Source organism: Crocodylus siamensis, chromosome 1 (assembly GCF_052110815.1).
Source record: "Crocodylus siamensis isolate JL-2025a chromosome 1, ASM5211081v1, whole genome shotgun sequence".
In the NCBI taxonomy this organism is placed as follows: Eukaryota; Metazoa; Chordata; order Crocodylia; family Crocodylidae; genus Crocodylus; species Crocodylus siamensis.
Window position 1 is genome coordinate 381,022,328 of NC_143395.1, and position 19,793 is coordinate 381,042,120.

The following is a 19,793-nucleotide window of genomic DNA, read 5'->3' on the forward strand; positions in this document are numbered from 1 at the left end:
TTATATTGGATATCCCTTTATTCTTGTGTTATAAGACATAGACAATAGAAGTTCTTGATCCAGCTTCAACATACTGTTCTTTGTCCCATTTTACTTGTCTTCTTCTATAGTAAACAAGTCCAGTCTTTTCAGTCTTTCTCCTTTATGGCAGGTTTCCTATGTTCCTAATCATTCTCATCTCATTTCCAAAACTCTTCCTGATTCTACAATATTCTTGTTAAGATTGAGTAAACTAGTACTACACATAGTATTCAGATGATAAGTAAACAAGATTATATAATACCATGTAATAACTTCTAGTGTTTTATATTCTTGTCATCTTGCTTCATCGTTTTCATTTCACCGCAATTGCATATTGAACAGAGCAGAGAGAGGTAGCTAGCGGTATTGATCTGAAATCGGGCAAAAGGAAAGATAGATTTGAACCTTACAGTCTTAAGTAAATCAGAGATGCATGACCTTTCTTAAGCAACAGTTTACTTCATCAGATAAAGGGACTTCAGGATGCAGAGTTTCTAAAATAGAAATTAGTGATTAGATTACAAAGGGTAGGGAAGAAGAATCAAAAAGGAGGGGACATTGCTGGGACAGGCAAGATGGGTAGGAGAGAGAAAAACAAGCAGTTAACCCATTAAGAGACATAGGGGTTATACAAAATAATCCAGAAACTCCAGAACTGGCCAAGTGGATTATTTCTTGTTCCATAATTTCCTGTTGAAGTTGGTTTTTAAATTTTTACTATCTAAGAGCAACTACTTTGAGATCAGTGATGGAAGGTCCAGGGTGGTTAAAGTGTTCTGCCACAGGCTTGCATGTCTTTCTGGAGTCAATGTCAAATTGGTATTCATGCTGAACAGAAGTCTTTCTTGAGCTCAGTCCACAGTTATGCCTAAATCCTTTTTCTGAGTTCATATAGTTCACAGAGCACTTATAAGGCCTGTAAGAAGTACACTTTCTCGCTTAAAAGCGCTGTACAGGGGTTGGTCTTCCCCTTCAGTTTCTACAACCACTCAGGATACTGATGTCTTCCTCAGGATGTTCAAATCACTTCAGGGAACTTGGATGCACAAGATGATTCCCAGTTATATAGGAGGGCAGGAATGTAGATGAGTGGTCTCTGTACCCTCTCAAAATACTCAGTGAATTTTGAGACACCACCATATAGTTTGTTGTTCGCTTTGCCCCTGAAAAAGGGTGATGATGTGGACATGTTTTGTGGCCCTTCTTAAACATTGGGGGTCTTCTCACTAGTACTAGAACAAAAGTGTTTTTAGGAGTTTCTTCTGCAGTTTACGGTGCCAAAGCAGTAGCAAGAAGTTTGATATTAGATCTGAAGTAGCATAACGCTTTTAAAGCCTATGGATGTGTCAAAATGGAAATAGTCCAGTTAGTCATTATTGCATCAGAGACCAAGAGTAGACTTCAAACTACCTATCTGTGGGAAAGGATATTTATTTTCACATTTCTGTTCTGTAAAATGTATCTGTAATTTGTTCTAAATTCAGAGCGCTCTTGCCCTGTTGCTTTTACTCTGCTTATGTTTTATCCTATGTTTGCAAAGAATCATAAAGACAGTAATACCTGGCAGTTGTTTACCAATAAAAGCTGTTTCACACCCTGCCCAGGAGGCTCTTCCAAGACTCACTGTAATCTTTAGGCTCTTCATACAATACTTAGGAGTCCGATGCTGTTAACTAATGAACAGGTTGTGTTTGACTTTCTCCTCACTCCTTGTTCTGCTGGGAACCTGGTTCACTTCCATGCACTCTGGTTATTGCTGATAAAATTCACATGATAAATTCATGTTCTGTTTGAGGTATCTAAAGAAAAGAAAATCTTGGGCTAAGTGCAGCCATTCACGAGGGCTTAAAGAGGAGGTTAGATTGCATTAAAAATAGCCACCCAGTCTTAGTTCACCCAGACTGAGACCTTACACTTAGACCCAGTCTCAGTGATCAGAAGTCAGTCTAAACCTGCAACAGAAGCTAAACTCGTACAGAAGCTCTGCACATGTAGACCAATCTAAAAATGGCAGAACCCAGTCTAGGCTAGATCTGGATGGATATATACACAGACTTAATCTATGTAGGTTACTGGTGCATTGAACTTCAGTACAGTTGTATGTGCACCCCAGGGACTAGGAAAGCCCAGCCGCCCGCCCCAGTCTCAAGGTTGCATGTTTCCAACCTGCCCCCCCATGGCACTGGCCTATTTTTAGAGCCCCCCTTAAACTCTCACCACTTTCCCCTCGCAGACCAGCTAGCCTCCCACATCCCCTGCATATTGCACCTCCCTCCCTGGTCATCCTGGCAGATCTCACCTGTCCTCCCAGCTCCTCCAGACTCTGCCTGCCCCACCCTCACCCCCCTGTGGATCATGCCCACCCCCATGATCGCTTCCATGGATTACACCTGCCCCCCCAACCCTCCACGGATGTCGCCTGCCCCCCCCACCCCTTATCACTCCCGCAGATCATGCCTGCCTGTCACATCTTCCAACGGATTGTGCTGCTCCCACTGCTGATTACTCTTACTCCTCTAATCACTCCTGCAGATTGTGCCTGCCCCCCAGTCTCCCCGCAGACACTGCCTGCCCCCCATCACTCCTGTGGATCCCACCTGTGCCTTCAGTCCCCCTACAGATCCCTCTTGCTCCCCTTTCAATCTCCCATGGATTCCTGATTCCCCCCACCGAGGCCATTTGCCTTCCCATCCTCCCAACTACCCCTAGCTCTGCCCCCATCCTGACTGACCTGAGATCTGGTGGCAGTTTTTAAAGTCATCTAACCTCCCCCTAGCCTCCCTGGATGCACTTAGCCTTGGTGTTACCTTTTAAAGATTGGCTTTCTGCATGAGTCACCTACCAGGCAGTGTTCAGAAAGACATTACATTCACATTCCATTTCTTACTATTAAACAAATAGAAGCCTAAACTGGACAGGAAGGAGGTTGCTGTGGAGGAAAGGTCTGGGAATAGAGAAACCTCACAATCTTTTGGATGTTATTGCTTGTATCTATGTAACATAGAAAGAGTTTAGCAGATAAAACCAAATAGTCAGTTTTTTTTCCCACTGCTTTCCCAAATGTGCCTTAATAGAATATAAAGATTTTGTTGTAGCTTTTCTTCCTTTTAAAAAATTACAGTATCTGTGTTTTGTTTATATATAGAAAATTGATGCACAAGCTATTGAAGAATTCTATGGGTTGACATCAGACATCTCAAAGAACTCTGAATCTGGTTATATCCTCTTCTATCAGTCTCGAGATTGAATGGAACCTGTGGTGGAGAGAAAGGTGTTATGCCTCATTTCTTCTCTGGCTATCGTGGAATGGAGCAAGCACTGATTTTTAAAAATGGAATGCAGGGAGCTCCGGGGGCAGTAGCGCAGTTTGCACACAACGAAGGAAAGAATTTGGATTTCTTTTTAAACCCTCCATATCACATTAATTTTATTTGCTCAGGTATCATGCTGACTACACTACTCTACCACACCTATTAGATGAAAAGAGAGATACCAGCCATTCTTGCAGGAGCAGCCTTCGGATAGATCACAACAGAATTTCTCTCTTAAGGTCATACTTCAAGGTCTGTTACAGTCACTGGAAAGACTTCCCTGGAATTTGGATCAGGCTCTGGCAATGCAATAAGAGCAATACGAGTATAATATTTTATACTGACTTACAGTGAAAGGGAGAGGAATCTTTGTGCATTGATTTGCTTGTGTTCAATTTTAAAAGAATGCATGTCTGGTACCCCCCTTCCCTTTCTCACCTATCCTCCCACTGGGTTTTCTTATGAAAACAAGAGAGATATTTGGGCCTAACACAATTGCCTTCTTGAACGTAATCAATATGCTGAAAACATAAACTAGTGTCAAGGAGGCAAGAATGTTTTGCTTCTCCAGAGAAGCTTCTATATAGTAATATATACTTATAAAGGCGGGAACAATCAATCAAAATTTATGGTTCTGAATCTCCCTATGGGGAAAGATTAGTTTTATAATAATAGTTTATTTTTATTTATGAATTACTGTTATTTCTAGGTTCTCGTGTATTGTCCTTGGTTCTAACAAGTCTTGAAAATAATTTTATATATTAATTTGAATTAGATTGATTTTTTTTTTAAGTGTTTGTGTATTTGAGAGAGAGGATTTTAAATTCTAAAAGCAATGCCTAAAATGTCTTCAAAATTTGAAGAAAGACAAGAGGAGAACCTTTCAGGAAGACCTAGTATCTAAGTATTTAATATTATTTGCTTAAATTAAAGTTCTTTATTTTCATTCTTAAAAAGTCAAGTGATAAAACAAACTTTTGTGTAGTTGTTTGAATGACTGCTGATTACAGGGCTGCTTATCACAGCAATGTTGGTGCAATGACGGTGTACCAGTATTTACAGTTCTTTAATCATAATGTTAATGGTGCATACTTCTAAACGACGTTAGGAAAACATGGATCAAAGTAAATCGTTTTAAGAATAGCTTTCCCTCCTCAAAAAATTGAGCCACTTTGACTCCCAGAAACCTGGGTGCCTGTCTCAGAAAATTCTTTAAACATGACATGTCTTTGAGTAATAAATGACTTGGATATATAAAAAGATAAGTTCATTATTTTAAGGTTTTGCAAGTTGTTTGAAGTAAAATTTTCTGACATTAAAAAATGTACCTTGCTTTAGGGTTATAAATCAGCATTAAGATTTAAATTTGGCACCACAAAATACTTTGTGTAGTAAGAAATATGTAGACTATTGTGACTTGACACTTTTTCCATGCATTAGTATGTTGTCTGACAGTGGCTGAATGTAATTTCTGGAAAATGGTGGAACACCTATTCCAGTTTATGGCAATCAGGCCTTGGTTGTCCGTCTCACCCCTATTCAGATGCTAATTTTTACTTTATTGCATTTTTTATTGTTATTCTCTTGATACTGTTAAAATGTTTTAAAAGAATGTCTCCTGTCTGCTGCTATACCTAACATTTTTACTTACCTGTATCTTTTAGCTCAGGAAATGACTTCACCTTTTCATTCAATTGAACACATCTTTAACAGGATCACTAAGTAAATTGGGATATTATAACAATTGTGGAAGAAAAATCTTGGCATATTATTCAACATTAATTTTATAAAATATGAAGTTTGTAAAGACTTGGCTTGGCTAGAATTTTTTATATAAATTGTGTAGCTTGACAAAATACCAGCACTGCAGTGAAAAACTTAACAAATACTGAGGGGGTGGGAAATGTAATGGATTTTACTTTCTTAAGGGCTTATACCAAATTATTTTCAACTCTACAGTTGTTTTTCCAGTGGAAAAAAGGGTGAGGGAAAATCAGTTGGACCATAGTGTGCTAGGAAGATGAAGTCCCTTGCATAAAGGTACAAGCATTGTAAAACAAATATCGCATTTTTTTTAACTGACAAATATTTGTTTAGTTATTTTACACTTTTAAAACTGTCTGTAGTTAAAAGCCAAGATTAGTTGCTATATATTTTATACAGTGACTAACGTTAAAGCATTTTTCTTGTTTCACTGGTAACCACAAGATATTTTGTTTTACTCCTCCAACCTTATTTTTATAAATGTTAACTTTTAATTTTGTATAGGGTTTTTGAGATAGTATTCCAAATGATGTATTTCATTTTTCTTCTAGTGCAGCTGAAAATATAAGTAACTGCTTGATAAAATCCATATCAGAAACTGCAGCTTACTTAAAAATAAAAGACAAGAAAGTACAAAATATAACTGAACAATATATATAAAGTATTATAGGATTATGTCTTGGTTGTAATTACATTGGGAAGTGTGGGGAAACTCTTCAGTTGTAAATCGTGGAAATAACTGCTGTGTAACTATGTAAATGTTAATTGGGACTGCGGTCCCCTATTTTGTATATTGGAGCAAAAACTTCTATTAAATAAAGTATGTTCTCTAAAGGTAAGTACTGTATCCTATGTAGATCCCTACTGCTGAATTACATGGCCTATAGTGTCATTTATCTTGTTCTGTAAACTGTATTTGTTTGGAATTTTCTGCTTTAAGGCAACAGCTAGGAGCCACACAGGAGAAGGAGGATTTTTTTAGAAGGAACACTTAAAAAACTCTACTTTTATAAAAGGAAAGGATTTTTTACTTCACATTGGTACTACACTTAATTGGTTGTGACGTAGATAGTTCTGTTGTTTTTCTGAAATAGAGGAAAAGATTATTGGAACTGATGAAAATCAGGAAAAAAACCTGACATTTTACTTTAACAGCTGTTTTCTGGTTCAGCGTTCTACCTTTAAGGTGAACTGTAACTCTAAAAGAAAGATCTGTTTTAGCATGTACTTGAGCTGTCAAGACCTAAATGTTTGAGAGCTTACATTGGGATACATAAGGGGTAGAATAACTATGCTGGAAAATGACACCATGGACATGAATAGACATTAACTTTCAACTGGGAAAGTCACTGCTTTCTGAATGGAAACCACAAGTGTAGAGGCATTGAGATTTTTTTTCTTCCAGAGCAAAAATGGCTGTTCCAAGACAAAAATAACCTAGGGGCAGCCAGGGTTAAATGGCTCCCAGGAGACTGAACTTCTGTAAACTTACCTTCCAAGAGAAACTGCAGCATAGTGCTCTGGCTTCCTAGCATGCTTTGCTTCAGCCCAAGTCTTCTTCACCCTTTCCCCTCCAACCCCCTCCCCTCCGACAGGTCTAGAGAGAGCGAGAGAGGCACTGGGGCTGGACTTCTTTGGTTCAGCTGAGCAGAGAGCCCTTCACAATCCTCACATTGTACTGCAGGGTGACACACCCTACAGAGCACATTGAGATGTGTGCTCAGAGGCCCCCTGACTGTATAGTGGCTCAGTATTTGAACGTCTGTTCAGGGATCTCCAGGTAAGTTTTTTCTACTAGGAAAAAAACTCAGGATGCTGCATTCATTGTTCCCTGTCATTCCAGAGGACATGAAGAGTTGCAATGACTCCGAGTAACATTGGACCCCAGGGCAGGGCAGGGCATGGCAGTTGGTGACAGACGCGTGAGAAAAGGCAGAACTCTTTAACAAGTTCTTTGCCTCTGTGTCTGCTAACAATGGGGTGCTCTCAGGCGATAGCGTAGAGAAGTGCAGGAAGGATGCAAGTCCCCCAACTGTTAGTTCAGACCTAGTTAAGGATTACCTGGAGGGCTTAGATGTGTCCAAGTCAGCAGGCCCGGATGACCTTCTTCCACGGGTGCTGAGGGAATTGGTTGGTGTCATTACGGAACCATTGGCACGGCTGTTTGAGGACTCCTGGTGCTGGGGCCAAGTCCCTGAGGACTGGAAAAGGGCCAGTGTGGTCCCTATTTTCAAGAAGGGGTGGAAGGAAGAGCCTGGCAACTACAGGCCAGTCAGCCTCACTTCTATCCTGGGGAAGGTCTTTAAAAAAATTATCAAGGGCCACATTTGTGAGAGCCCTGCAGGGGAAGTGATGTTGAGGAGTACCAGCTGAGGGGTTACCGATCCTGCCTAACTAACCTGGTCTCTTTCCATGACCAGGTAACAAAGAGCTTAAATATGAAGGAGGATGTTGATGTCATCTTCTTGGACTTCCAGAAGTCCTTCGACACAGTGTCCCACCAATTCTGGTGGGCAAGCTGAGGGACTGCGGCATTGACGAATGCACAGTCACATGGGTGGCAAACTGGCTCCAGGGGCGCACCCAGAGGGGGTGGTGGACGGGTTGATGTCGACCTGGGAAGGTGTGGGCAGTGGAGTCCCCCAGGGCTCGGTCCTTGGGCCGGTGCTGTTCAACATCTTCATTAGCGACCTGGACGAGGATGTGGAGAGCACCCTGTTCAAATTTGCTAATGACACCAAGCTGTGGGGTAAAGTGGATACACTGGCAGGCAGGGACCGCATCCAGGCAGACCTGGATAGGTTAGAAAAGTGGGCAGATCTGAACAGGATGCGGTTCAACAAGGACAAGCGCAGTGTGCTACACCTGGGGAGAGGGAGCCAGCATTATGGTTATAGGTTAGGGGCTGACCCTCTCAGCAGCACACAGGCAGAGAGGGATCTTGGAGTCATGATTGATTCCAGGATGAATATGAGTCGGCAATGCGACGAAGCAATAGGCAGAGCCAACCACACCCTGTCATACATCAACAGGGGCATCACTAACAGAGGGGGAGCAAGACCTCTCTGGACCTATGTGGTGGTGGTCAGGCCACAGCTGGAGTACTATGTCTAGTTCTGGGTGCCGCACTTCAGGAGGGACGTGGAGAACCTGGAGAGGGTCCAGAGGAGGCCACTCGTATGAGTGGGGACTCCATGCCCAGCCCTATGAGGAGAGGCTGAGGGACCTGAATCTCTTCAGTCTCCACAAGAGGAGACTGAGGGGGGATCTTGTGGCTGCCTACAGCCTTATCAGGGGCCAGCAGCAGGGACTCAGGGAAATCTGTTCACCAGGGCCCCCCTTGGAGTCACCAGGAGCAATGGCCACAAGCTGAGGGAGGATAGGTTTAGGTTGGATATTAGGAAGAACTACTTCACTGTAAGGGTGGCCAGAGCCTGGAATGGGCTTCTGAGAGAGGTGGTGCTCTCACCTTCCCTGGAGATCTTCAAGAGGAGACTGGATAGGCACCTAGCTGGGGTCTTATGACCCCTGCCACCCCCAGTGCTCCTTTCTGCCCATGGCAGGGGGTTGGACTTGATGATCTGTCCAGGTCCCTTCTGACTCATTGATTCTATGATTCTATGAATGACCAATTGATATAATTGTTAAGCAAAAATGTCAGTACTGATTTTAACATACTGATATTAACAAACATGTCTTCCACCACAACATAATTTTCAAGTGTAAGAAAAGCCCACAAAGAAGAGCATGCATGGCCACTAGAAAATAAAATGAAAAGTCTTTGTATTGTCAATAAACTGATTGCCAAATTCATCAGAAAGTTCAAGACAATCTGAAAAAAAAAAAAAAGATTTCATGTAACCTGACTGTCCTTTGTGGACCCAAATAATGAGGCATCTTGATGTAGAATACAGACCTGAATTACCCAAGAAGGTTTTTTTTAACCCAAGGGGAAAAGTGAAGTTTGTACTTGGGTGGGCAACCAAATAAAGAATTGAAATCTAACACTTATTATGCAGCAATTCATTGAATGCTTTCATGGATATATGTCATGTGGACTCAGAAATGATATAGCACAGTGTTTAAGTGTTTTGAATTATATACACTTGCTCCTGACTTTAAACCCAATATAGAGCTTTTGCTTATGAAAATCATGTCAATCTGGAGGAGACCACCTCCCGTTGGACTGGGACATTTAGAAGTTTGTGTATGTGTAAGAGGTGGTTAAATTCTGTTTTGTGCAGCAGTCCTTAAGCTCAAGTAGATCATCTGCTTATAGTTGCTTTCTGGTTATTCTTTGTAATATCTTATCTTTTAAAACGACAACTGAATCTTCCTATGTGATAACCAAAATTGTTAATCTCCCATCAGAATTCACGGAAGAGCATCATACGCATACTTGTACACTTACTGCATTTTCATAGCTGTTGGTTAGTTATCAACATTATCTTCATTACTAGAATGGAATATAATTCTAATATTATAAAAGTTTTGTCTGTCTCTGTCTGCCCATAACTCTTCATTCGCACTCCGAGTGGCTGACTAAAACAGCCAATTGAAGTGCTCCAAGAGCGTTGGGACAGGAGACAGGGCAGTGAAGCATTACCATGACAGCAGGGCGGTGGGGGGGGGGACACAAGGTCATCACAGCTGGTCTTGCCCCCCACTGCCCCACCAGGTGGCAGAGGAGGCTGGAGAGAGCGGACTGGCCCTGAAGTGGCAGGTGGGGAGGGGAGGGGGAGCACGCCTGTTCCCCCACCGACCAGCTCCAGGGCTGGACATTGGGCTTGGCCAGCGCGTGCACCCCCTCAATGAAGGTGGCCTGAAGCAGCCCTGAGGTAGTGGCAACAGAGAGAATGGTGTGGGGGCAGGGGTGAGGCTAATGGCAATGGCCTCCCCCTCCCCCCACCTGCCTGAGGCGGTTGGGTGCCAAGGGGGAGAAAAATGGTCCTGGATGTGGTACAGCAGTGGGGACTAGGTCCAAGACGGGGGTGGAGAAGCAGGGCCCGCTCCTCCCACCCCCTGCCGCTGCTGCGTTGGCCTGGGCCCTTGCTCTGTCTCCTGGCTGCCACGGTGAGCCAACTTCTCCCCACCCTCAGGCCTGTTCCTCCCCCACACATCCCCATGTCAGGCCTGAGCCCACTCTTCCCCTCCCCCCACCGCAGGGAAGCGGGGAGTAGGCCCGGACCCCAAGTGGCAGGAGGGAAGGGGAAGGTGGGCCCGGACAGAGCAGGGTGGACACTGGTCTCTGTCCCCACCCACTCCCCCCCCATTCTTGATGGGCAGTTGGCTAGTTTTACATAAATACTGGGAAGTGTAGAACTTAAAACCCAACAGAATCTACCTAAAACAGATCCATTGCCTCATACTGCAATTAAAGACAACTGTATTGTCAATACTACTTACTGCACCACACAAAATCTGATTTTTGATGGTTCAGTTTTGTGAAGCATTAGTAAATTTTCACTAAGTGATCATTCAAAATCAATGCATTTCATTCACTGCAGCATCTTCCTTACAGCATCATTAGAGAGAGGCAGTTAGTCATTTAGTCTAGAGTCAGGCAGGGCAGGGTGGCATGTTAGGGCATCTACACGTAAACTGAAGCTGCTCCAATGTGCTGTAATTACAACACGTTGGAGCAGACTGTCATGTTTGCTCGAGTGTAGTAGTTACTGCACTCCAGCAGACTCCAGCGTCATGTGCATCAGTGTCCCCATGCTGAAAAATGGCAGTGGGGGTGCTTTTGCTAAAGCTAATTTGATGAGCTTTAGTTAAACAGCCCTTGCCGCCATTCTTCAGCATAGGGATGCTGGTATATGTGATGCTCCAGGTGCTTTTAGTAAAGTGGCTCACGGAGCAGCTCTAATTAAAGCACACCCCACCCCCCGCCTCCTAGAGCACATGTATAAATGCCCTTAGAGACCAACTGGTTCAGGCATAAGCTTTCATGGGCAATAGCCTACTTCATCAATTGGCTGTTGCCTGTGCAACTTATGCCTCTCTGAACTAGTTGAAAGGTTTATTTCTAAGGTGGCACCTTGCCTTGCTTTCTGCACATCATTAGTAAAGAGTTGAGTTGTGCACTTAAAAATCTCTGTGCAGTCATGCAGTTAATTGGAAGGGAATACACTTTAAATAGAAAAGAGATGTCACCTATTTAACGTCTAACACTTTCTCATGCATACTTCAATGTGTTAATTTGATGCAGCCTAGAGCACAATACCAGAATAAATTTATCCAGTATGTAGTACAAGATTATTTACATAAATTAACAAGATTATGTGATGTTCCTTGTAGTAGTAATAATTAGCCTAAAAGAATATATGAGCTCCAGTATCTAGGTCCTGCTAAGCTATACCTTGACTTGCTAAAATCTGGCTAAAGGAAATGAACTGCATCTTCGTGGGCACGTCTGCATGAGACATTTACTTGGAAGTTGACTTATTAGCCCTGCAGTAAATGTCTTGGCATCTATACGTGCAGGGCAATTAGGCCGGAGTAAATTAATTAACTTTGCAGCCCAATAGTTCTGGTATATATAAGTACTTGTAAATACAAGTGCTATCCTGTTGCAGAGTTTATTTCGCAGAAGCACACATGTAGACACTGATGCAGCTGACTGGGGCATGAGGGTGCTTCAGTGCAGAAGCTGCCTGCCAGCTAGCCCCACCCTGGAGCAACCTCATGCCTCAGCCAGCTTCTCCACAGTATCTTGGTGTGGGGGGAGCAGTGTCAGGCTGACCGGCTGACTCCTGGGGCCTCCTGCCAGCCAGGGCTGTTCCAACCCAGCTCAATGTGGTGCGGTCCCAGGCGCACATTCAAATAGTGCGCCCAGGTGCAATAAACTCCAGAGCAAATAGGTACAGAGTTTTTTGCTTCACATCACTTGCACGGGTAGAGGTGCCCTGTTAGTGTTAATTTTTCAACTATCCATGTAGTTCAGACAGGTTCAACTATCTCCAGATGCTGACTTTTTCACCAGTCTGAGCCCGAAAATCAAACCAAAATGTCTTCATTTGATCATAATTTGGGACTGTCACTTGAAGTTAATTATTCCATTAAAGAGGTTAACAATGATACACCTATTATAGTCAGGTCCCCTCTACTTCATTAGACCTGTAAGGAAGAAAATGGATTTCAAAGAAACTTTATATCCATCTTCTGTACAGTGCTAAAATGGCAGTACTGTACAATCATAGTACAGTACAAACAGATAGACACATGTTGTGAGCACAGTATAGATGCTTAATCTAAATACAGTTTACCTATTTGGCAAGATTGGCTTCCTAGGCTTGGATATCCCACTATGCCCCCAGTGGTTATCTGACTTGAGTTCTTAATTTTTACCTATATTTTTTATAAATTGTCTTATAATATTTCCCCTTTTCTATGCTTTGCTCTTCTCCTCTTTTGGGCTTTTGGATAAGTTGGCTTTTTTAAATGCATATAATGGCCATAGTCTCTGAGGTTAAAGATTTTTGATATGTAGGAAACTTCTCAGTAGAAAAAGACTAGATTATGTATTTTTAATTGTCCTTTCCCATTAGGATTTTGCATAATCCACAGTCTTCATTCTACAGCCCATATAGTAGTGATGTAGACACAAGAGCGCTAAATCAACCAATACAATAAAAACAGATAAACATAAGCTGCTTCTGTTTGCTGTGTGATACCTGAGAGACTCCATCACTCTTTTCAAAGATAATGAAGATTTCCCTCTTTATGAAAAAAAAGTGGTGGGGTTAAAATTTTTGCTTGAATCTGGAGCAAGTTGGCCGTAAAATACACTTCTTCAAATAAAGTTTTGTTTGGGTTTTTTGTCAGCTTAAGCCCATGATTCCTCAACAGCATGTCTCAAATCCTTGTTTTAGGATTTACATCTAAATAAACTACCATTTGATCAGGCATGTTTGGAGCTATTATTGCATTACTTTGAAACAAACTGTAGAGGTGGCTTGTCTTGTTCTACTGGAGAACCTTCCCCTATGCGCCAGTACAACATAGCCTTCCTTTCCCTCTAATAGCTTGTGGCTGATGCCTACATAAGGGATTTCAAAAGCTCTGAAGAAACTAAGGGCATTTTCTTCCTTGTTCTGTGTACAGAACTATTGATGTCAGTGGGACCAAGAAAAGGGCTTACTAGTGGCATTCTTGATTTGTATGTCATGCAGCCCAACAGATGGGATCTGTGTAGCATACTAACTTCAGAGAATAATTACAATGTAATTACAAAGTAATTTTCAGTTATGTGACAACAAACTAGACATATTAAAACAGGTATTTTGCAGATGTATTTAAGGGTTTGCTCAAAATAGCTTGTCATGTTAGGATTTCATGGTCTAAAGAAACTGGGCAACACCAATTAGGGCTTTATTTTCTATTTTTAAACATTTATATAAGTTTGATGTTTGATATTTAAACAAAAAAATGAAGTGGTATATGCATAAAAGTACTGCCTTTTTCATATTCCAACCAAATGAGTTAAGTTGAAATATTTCTGATGTACACCCCCATAATTTTAAGGTCAATGAAGAGTAACTCTGTTACAGTTAATCAGGCCTAAATAACTGACAGTACTTAGCAACACAGTTTTCATTTTTATAATCTTTTCTGTTAGTGTGAGAAAAATAAGTGTTTAAATTAATACCCAACATATTTGTATTAGACTCCCAGAAGTGACCTAGCTTGTTTGGATGCCTGGGAGGGTTCTTGCTCCCAGATATGTATCTGTTCAATATTTGACTCCTGTTGAGGGAACATACACATGCATGGCAGCTACTCTGAGATTCTGAGCATGCAGTATCTTATTAAACCTTGTAGTCTCACTAGATGCTGCCTTTATTCCACTGGGTGTTTAATTAGACTCTCATATGGTGCTGTTATTGGAGGTCGGCTCCAACAGGTTAAGTATGCCTGAGATACCATGTCTGAACATTGTTCTAATCAGTGATTTATAGGTGGATTAATGACATACTAGTCCTGTACCTGAAAAAACTTTATGAAGAAATAAAACCATGGGCAAAAGAAAATATATTGCAGCTTAACAAGTGGATTTGCATAAAAAGTTTATTTGTGTGTCTGTGATATAATCTAAGATGTTCTCACTTGATAAATAAAAATGTTCTTTCCTTATCCATGAACCCTGCAGTCATCTGGGCTCCAAGTCTCATGTGATTTTTTTTTTCTTTACTAGTTTAAAAAAATATAGTAATGAAATCTGACCCAATAACTCTAGTCACCCACTCGCTAGCAAATGAAACAAATAATTCAAACATAACACCATTGTGAGACAGCGTCAGAAAGTAAAATTACTGCTCTGTTATCAGCTTTCTCAAAGCATTTTGACACTGGATTCTACAGTCTGTTTGGTTTATTGCTACCCAATGTATCTATAGTCTCATTAGCCTTACCAGGACCCTTCCCATGACTGTTACTTGTTATGAATGTGGGTTGCAGGATCTGTTCCGAAATGAAATTTTTCTTCTCACACATTACTTCCATGTTATCCTAGTGCTTGACTATAACCTTACCAGCAGCAAGATTTAATGAGTTGTGATTGAGTTAGGAGTGCGAAATAACCCTCCTATGTTTGGAAGCTGCTTTACCTTAGAAAACCAAGAAAAACCTATGTGCTTGTGTTTCATACTTCCTGTGAAGTCAGCCAGTAGAAATGAGACTAAAGCAACTGCAGCTTCTAGACGTTCGTCTTCGCTTTCAGTGTTCCAGGTTTCTCTTGGCCAGCATGTAGTTAACCAGAGCTTGGGCATTCAGATTTAAATACAGTGCTTGATAATTTTATGCTTCAGTGAGTAATGTGCTCTCCATAAGTAAAGAATGTAAGCTAGCAAAAGACTGTTTTTAGCCAAATTTGGTAAATATTTAAAAATAAAACTAGCTAGGATATTGCAAGCTTATTAATGTGAATTATAGTGAGATGACAGAACTGTTTCAATATTCCAGAAATAATGAGGAGCCATGTGCTGTCTGATGTGGGCAGTCTGTTCTGTTGCATTAATTTATTATGTATGCAGATGTCCCAGGAATGGATTGTCCTAATATTTACTCCCTTTCATTAAAAAAGTAAAAACCAAGCTACATCAGAAGTAATTAAGTACGGTTTTTTTAGCAGCAGACTTTCAAAAGAAAACAACTAACAAGGGTTTGCATACTAAGGTCATTATAACTGCGTGAGTCAATCTTCATTTTGGAAATACTGTCCATGCAGAGGAAACAACTAGTTTTGGTGTACCCTGAAAGAATCATGTTGGGCCTTGCAGCTGGATAGGAATGCTTTCCCCTGTTCTGAATAATCCACACTCTTCACATTAAGTGAATTGTAAATCATAACATCAAAAAATGGCTTGCACACTTTAGGTATTTGGTAAAAAAAAGTCATCTTTGGATGATGTGTGTATGCCGCTAGCTCTACTGAAATCAGGATGCCTTCCACCCCATTTATCATTTTTGTTTCCAACTCTGAACCCTCTTTAACTTCTCCAGATTCTTAAAATGTGGATTTCTGAACTACATGCAGTACTCTGGAGGAGGCCTAACCGGCACCAAGTTAGGTGGCACTATCATCCCATAATTTATACTTCTGATCATGAGTCCAAACTTTTGTTTTTGTTGTTTCTGTGTCTGACCCACCAAAACCCCTAGATCCTTCTCAGCAGTGCTGTCACCCATTCAGCCATTATGTATTTGTACTTTTGATTGTTCTTCCTTAGGTGTATCACCTCACATTTTTCTTCACCCAACTTCATCTTCTTGTCTCTGGCTCAGCTTTCCACTGTTTCAAGATCCTTCTTAGTTCTATCCCAAATTGTTGAGGCTCTCTCAGTTTCTTGTCCTTTACAAACTTTATCAGAATGTTATTTATTCTATCATCCAAATCATTAATAAACATGTTAAGCAACATTAGACCCAGGAATGCCATTTGAAATCATTACAGTACATGATCTATAAGGTGAAAAAGTAAAGTGAGACCGTAAACTGAGGCTAATAGGGTTCAGTGTCAATGCTGCCCACATGATACCACTGTCATGGGTGTCAAAATTCTTCTGTCCAGAAATACCTGTCTGTCATTGAAAGAATGCATAAACCACAGTCTTGATAATACCTGGATAAGTAAGCTGTTCACCAGCCCCAAAATCTGCCATGTAAACCTCATTCTAAAGTGCCATGAAGAATAATATCTGTAAGCAGAAATACTGCTCAGACATATTCAGACATCAAGCTAATGTACTGAGGTGCAAATAGAGGACACTTCCTGCTGTCCATCATTATTTAGGTGAATATTAAAATTGACAACATTATTTTATCTATCTAGTTTTCTCAGGGCTTGGACTTGCTGAATAAATATTTCAGAGGGAGGGGAGAGGAGAGGAGTATTTAAGTGGCTGATACCCACTGAAGTCAAAGGGAGTTTAAATACCTTTGTGCATCTTGGTCTAGATCCTTAAAAAAAGTGCAGTGCAAAATATATGAAAACATATTTTCTTGCACACAATGCAAATATGTAAAATATGCGTCTCATGTTGGGAAGGCAGAACATAGGAAAAAAGATTTAGCCCCTCATGGGAACAGAGTATCCAAGAAGTGTAGTATCAGGAACTTCCTGGTGTGGCAGACAGTTTCCTGCCATGCCACACTTCCTGGACACTATCTCACACATGATTAGGCCCCAGACCTTCACAAAGAGTAGTAGTAAGACTTAGCCCTTTATCATTAAGTACAGTTGGGCCTCAATTCACACGGTCGTTATGTTCTTGAAAAAACACCATGCAAATAGAAATAGTGTAAAAAGATACTATGGGAAACAAGGGCTTAGGTTCCACATGTGGCCAATAATTTGGCTGATAAATGCCCATGCATGCGTGCAGCACAGCACACAGGCAGTGAGGAGCAGAGTCTGGCAACTTGGAGAGTTGTGTGCAGCTGGTAAGTCCATTGTGGTAGAAGGGGAAAGGGAAAGGAAGGGGCATGGGGGCAGCAGATCAATGCCCCCTGTGGTGAGGGAGGAATGGGGCAGGAGCAGAATCTGCCCAGTGAACCCCAGGAGGGCAATGGGAAGGTGACGTGCCCCTGGATTTGCACAGGGTGGGGCAGGCAGACTGCAGCAGGAGGCTGGAGCGAGGGCTGTGATGGGCTTTTCTCAATGTGGGCTGGGCTTGGGGCAGGTGATAGCCCCCTCCCAGCACTGCCATGGGGAGGGGCTGCAACCACCCCAAATTTCACTGTAATCCTCTTCCAGTGCTGCCACCACTTTGGCTCTTCCCAGCGTGTGGGTGGAGATGGGGGTTGAGTCTGGGCTGTGCACAGGATGGGCAGCAGCAGCACTGGGAGGGGCTATAGTGATATTTGTGGAGGCTGCAGCCCCCACTTTCCATAGCCTTTTCCCAGCACTGCCACTGCCCACCCCAAGCCTAGCCTCTGCTGAGAAAAGCCCAGCACAGCCCTGGCTCCAGCCCACAGCTGCAGCCTACCCACCCCACCCCGCACAGATCTGGGGGCATATCCCCGCCCCCGTGTCCTCCTGGGGTGCACTCAGCAGTGGGAGATGCTCCCCCTCCCCCCGCACCTCCTGGATAAGCCACGGCTCCATCCCATGCCCACCCCACCCTGGCTGGGCAGCGTCTGCCCCCGCCTCATTCCTCCCTCATCATGGGGGTGTTGATCTGCCCCATTCATGCCCCTTCCCTTCTGCCCTCCTCTTCCACCACACCAGACTTACCAGCTGCATGCAGCTCTCCAAGCTGCCAGGCTCTGCTCCTGGCTGCCCAACCATGCTGCACTGTGTAAAAGTGAATCCATACCATGTACAAAAATAAAGGGTCACAAGTGACCATGCATAACTGAAACCGTGCAAAAAAATACTGTGTAATTTGAAGCTCAACTATAGTTTTTTGCATAAGTTCCTGTAAATAAAGTATTTTTTCACCAAGCCTCATCAATATAGTACCAGCAGTTCACTTGCTGCTTTGGATAAAAGTTACAATGCTCAACCAATAGGTGAGAGTTTTAATAGAAGACTCCCTCCTTTCACTTTGCTGTGTGGACACACGTGACAGCTATCTTGGCAGGTGCATGGCATGCAGTTTCCCCAGGAATTCTCTTTCTCCAGCAAAGAAAACATCTTCCCTGCTTAAACACACATACCTCAATTGAGGGCGGGGAGGAGATATTGGGGGAAACGTACATGTTGTGTGGTAATTCCTATGTAATGAGCAATAAAATCACCTTACCTGAGAGAACGTCTCAGGGTGAATTCAGCCAGGCAGCAATGTGGGACAGAGTGGCTCTTGGGAAACCACATGATACTGGCAACTGAAGCCCTCTCTGGAGGCAGCCAGTTTGGAAAGGGGGAAATGACTCCCCAGAGATCATGTGATAAGGGCAGATGAAGCCCACTCTTTGCAGGTATTTTGGGGAAAGGGAGAGCTGTGAGACAAGCTCAGAGAGCGCTTGGGCGCAGTGTCCTGTCTTCAGAGCTGTGAGAGCCTGAGGAAAGCAAGGGCTGTGCTGCGGGCTGGGGGGTTGGGAAGCCCAGCCACAGTCCCTCTCTTGCTCCTTTTCTCCTGGGAGCCTTGCCCAGCTGCTCAGAGGAGCACCTGGCCCTTCTGGAGAGCCCCCAGTGAGGAGGACTTTTCTCCAAGCCCCTGTGTGACGTGAGGTGCAATAGGGGGGCGGGGGGACTGGAGAGAGATTGATCCCGCTTGCTGTAAGCTCTTGGTGGGAGGCAGAGCTAGGGGATGTGAGCTCTCCTCACATAGGGTAGACCCCTGAGAGAGTTAAGACCTGAGGGTGGGGGTGAACATTGACTGCTTGGCAAGCAGGGGTGTGCAGGTGTTGGCAGGGGAGATTGCTAGACCCTGCTTCCGGTATGTTAGGGGATGAGGGTCTGGGCTGGATAACCTATTTTACAGGAATTTCAGTGAATGAGCACAGAAACCTCTGGGGCGCAAAGCTTTCTCATGCGTGGATGACCTCTACCTGACCCAAGAGGTCTATGGGCCAACGAGAGGCAAAGCGCTGCTTGACCTGGTACTGGCTACGGGGGATGACCTAATCAGCGACCTAGTGATTGATGGGAAGTTGGGTGACAGCGACCATGAGCTGATCACCTTCACCATCTGCTGTAAAGCTGGCAAGTCAGTCAGCAACACAGAAGTCCTTGACTTCAGAAAAGCCAACTTTGACAAGCTCAAGAGGCTAGTCGGTCAGGCCCTCAGGGACCATGACCCCAGGGAGATGGGAGTTCAAGAAGAGTGGTTGCTTCTCAAGGAAGCGATCCTCAGTGCACAAGCTAAATCTATTCCAACACGGAGGAAAGGCAGCAAGAAGGCACAGCAGCCCTCCTGGCTCTCCAGAGACCTAGCGGACCTACTGTGGCTAAAAAGGAAAGCCTACAAAGGATGGAGAATGGGATTCACCTCCAAGGAGGATTACTCCGCGCTGGTCCGGTCCTGCAGGGAGCAAACCAGGAAAGCCAAGGCTGCAACTGAACTCCAACTAGCTTCAGGCATCAAGGACAACAAAAAGTCCTTTTTCAGATATGTGGGGAGCCAGAGGAAAAGCAAAGGCAATGTTGGACCCCTGCTAAACCAGATGGGGCAACTGGCAACTGACGCCCAGGAAAAAGCCAACCTATTAAATAGGTACTTTGCGTCAGTCTTTCATCAGTCCCACGGGATG

At 43.1% G+C, this 19,793-nt stretch overlaps 1 protein-coding gene across 1 annotated transcript in view; it reads left to right on the forward strand.

Moving 5' to 3' along the window:
- Positions 1–14,222, forward strand: part of USP12 (ubiquitin specific peptidase 12) — a 94,639-nt gene extending 80,417 nt beyond the window's left edge. Inside the window, exon 9 of the mRNA XM_090028425.1 lies at positions 3,167–14,222. Coding sequence (XP_089884551.1) covers positions 3,167–3,268 — 102 coding nt within the window. The 3' untranslated portion in view covers positions 3,269–14,222. The remainder of the gene's footprint in view (positions 1–3,166) is intronic.
- Positions 14,223–19,793: the final 5,571 nt, after the last annotated feature.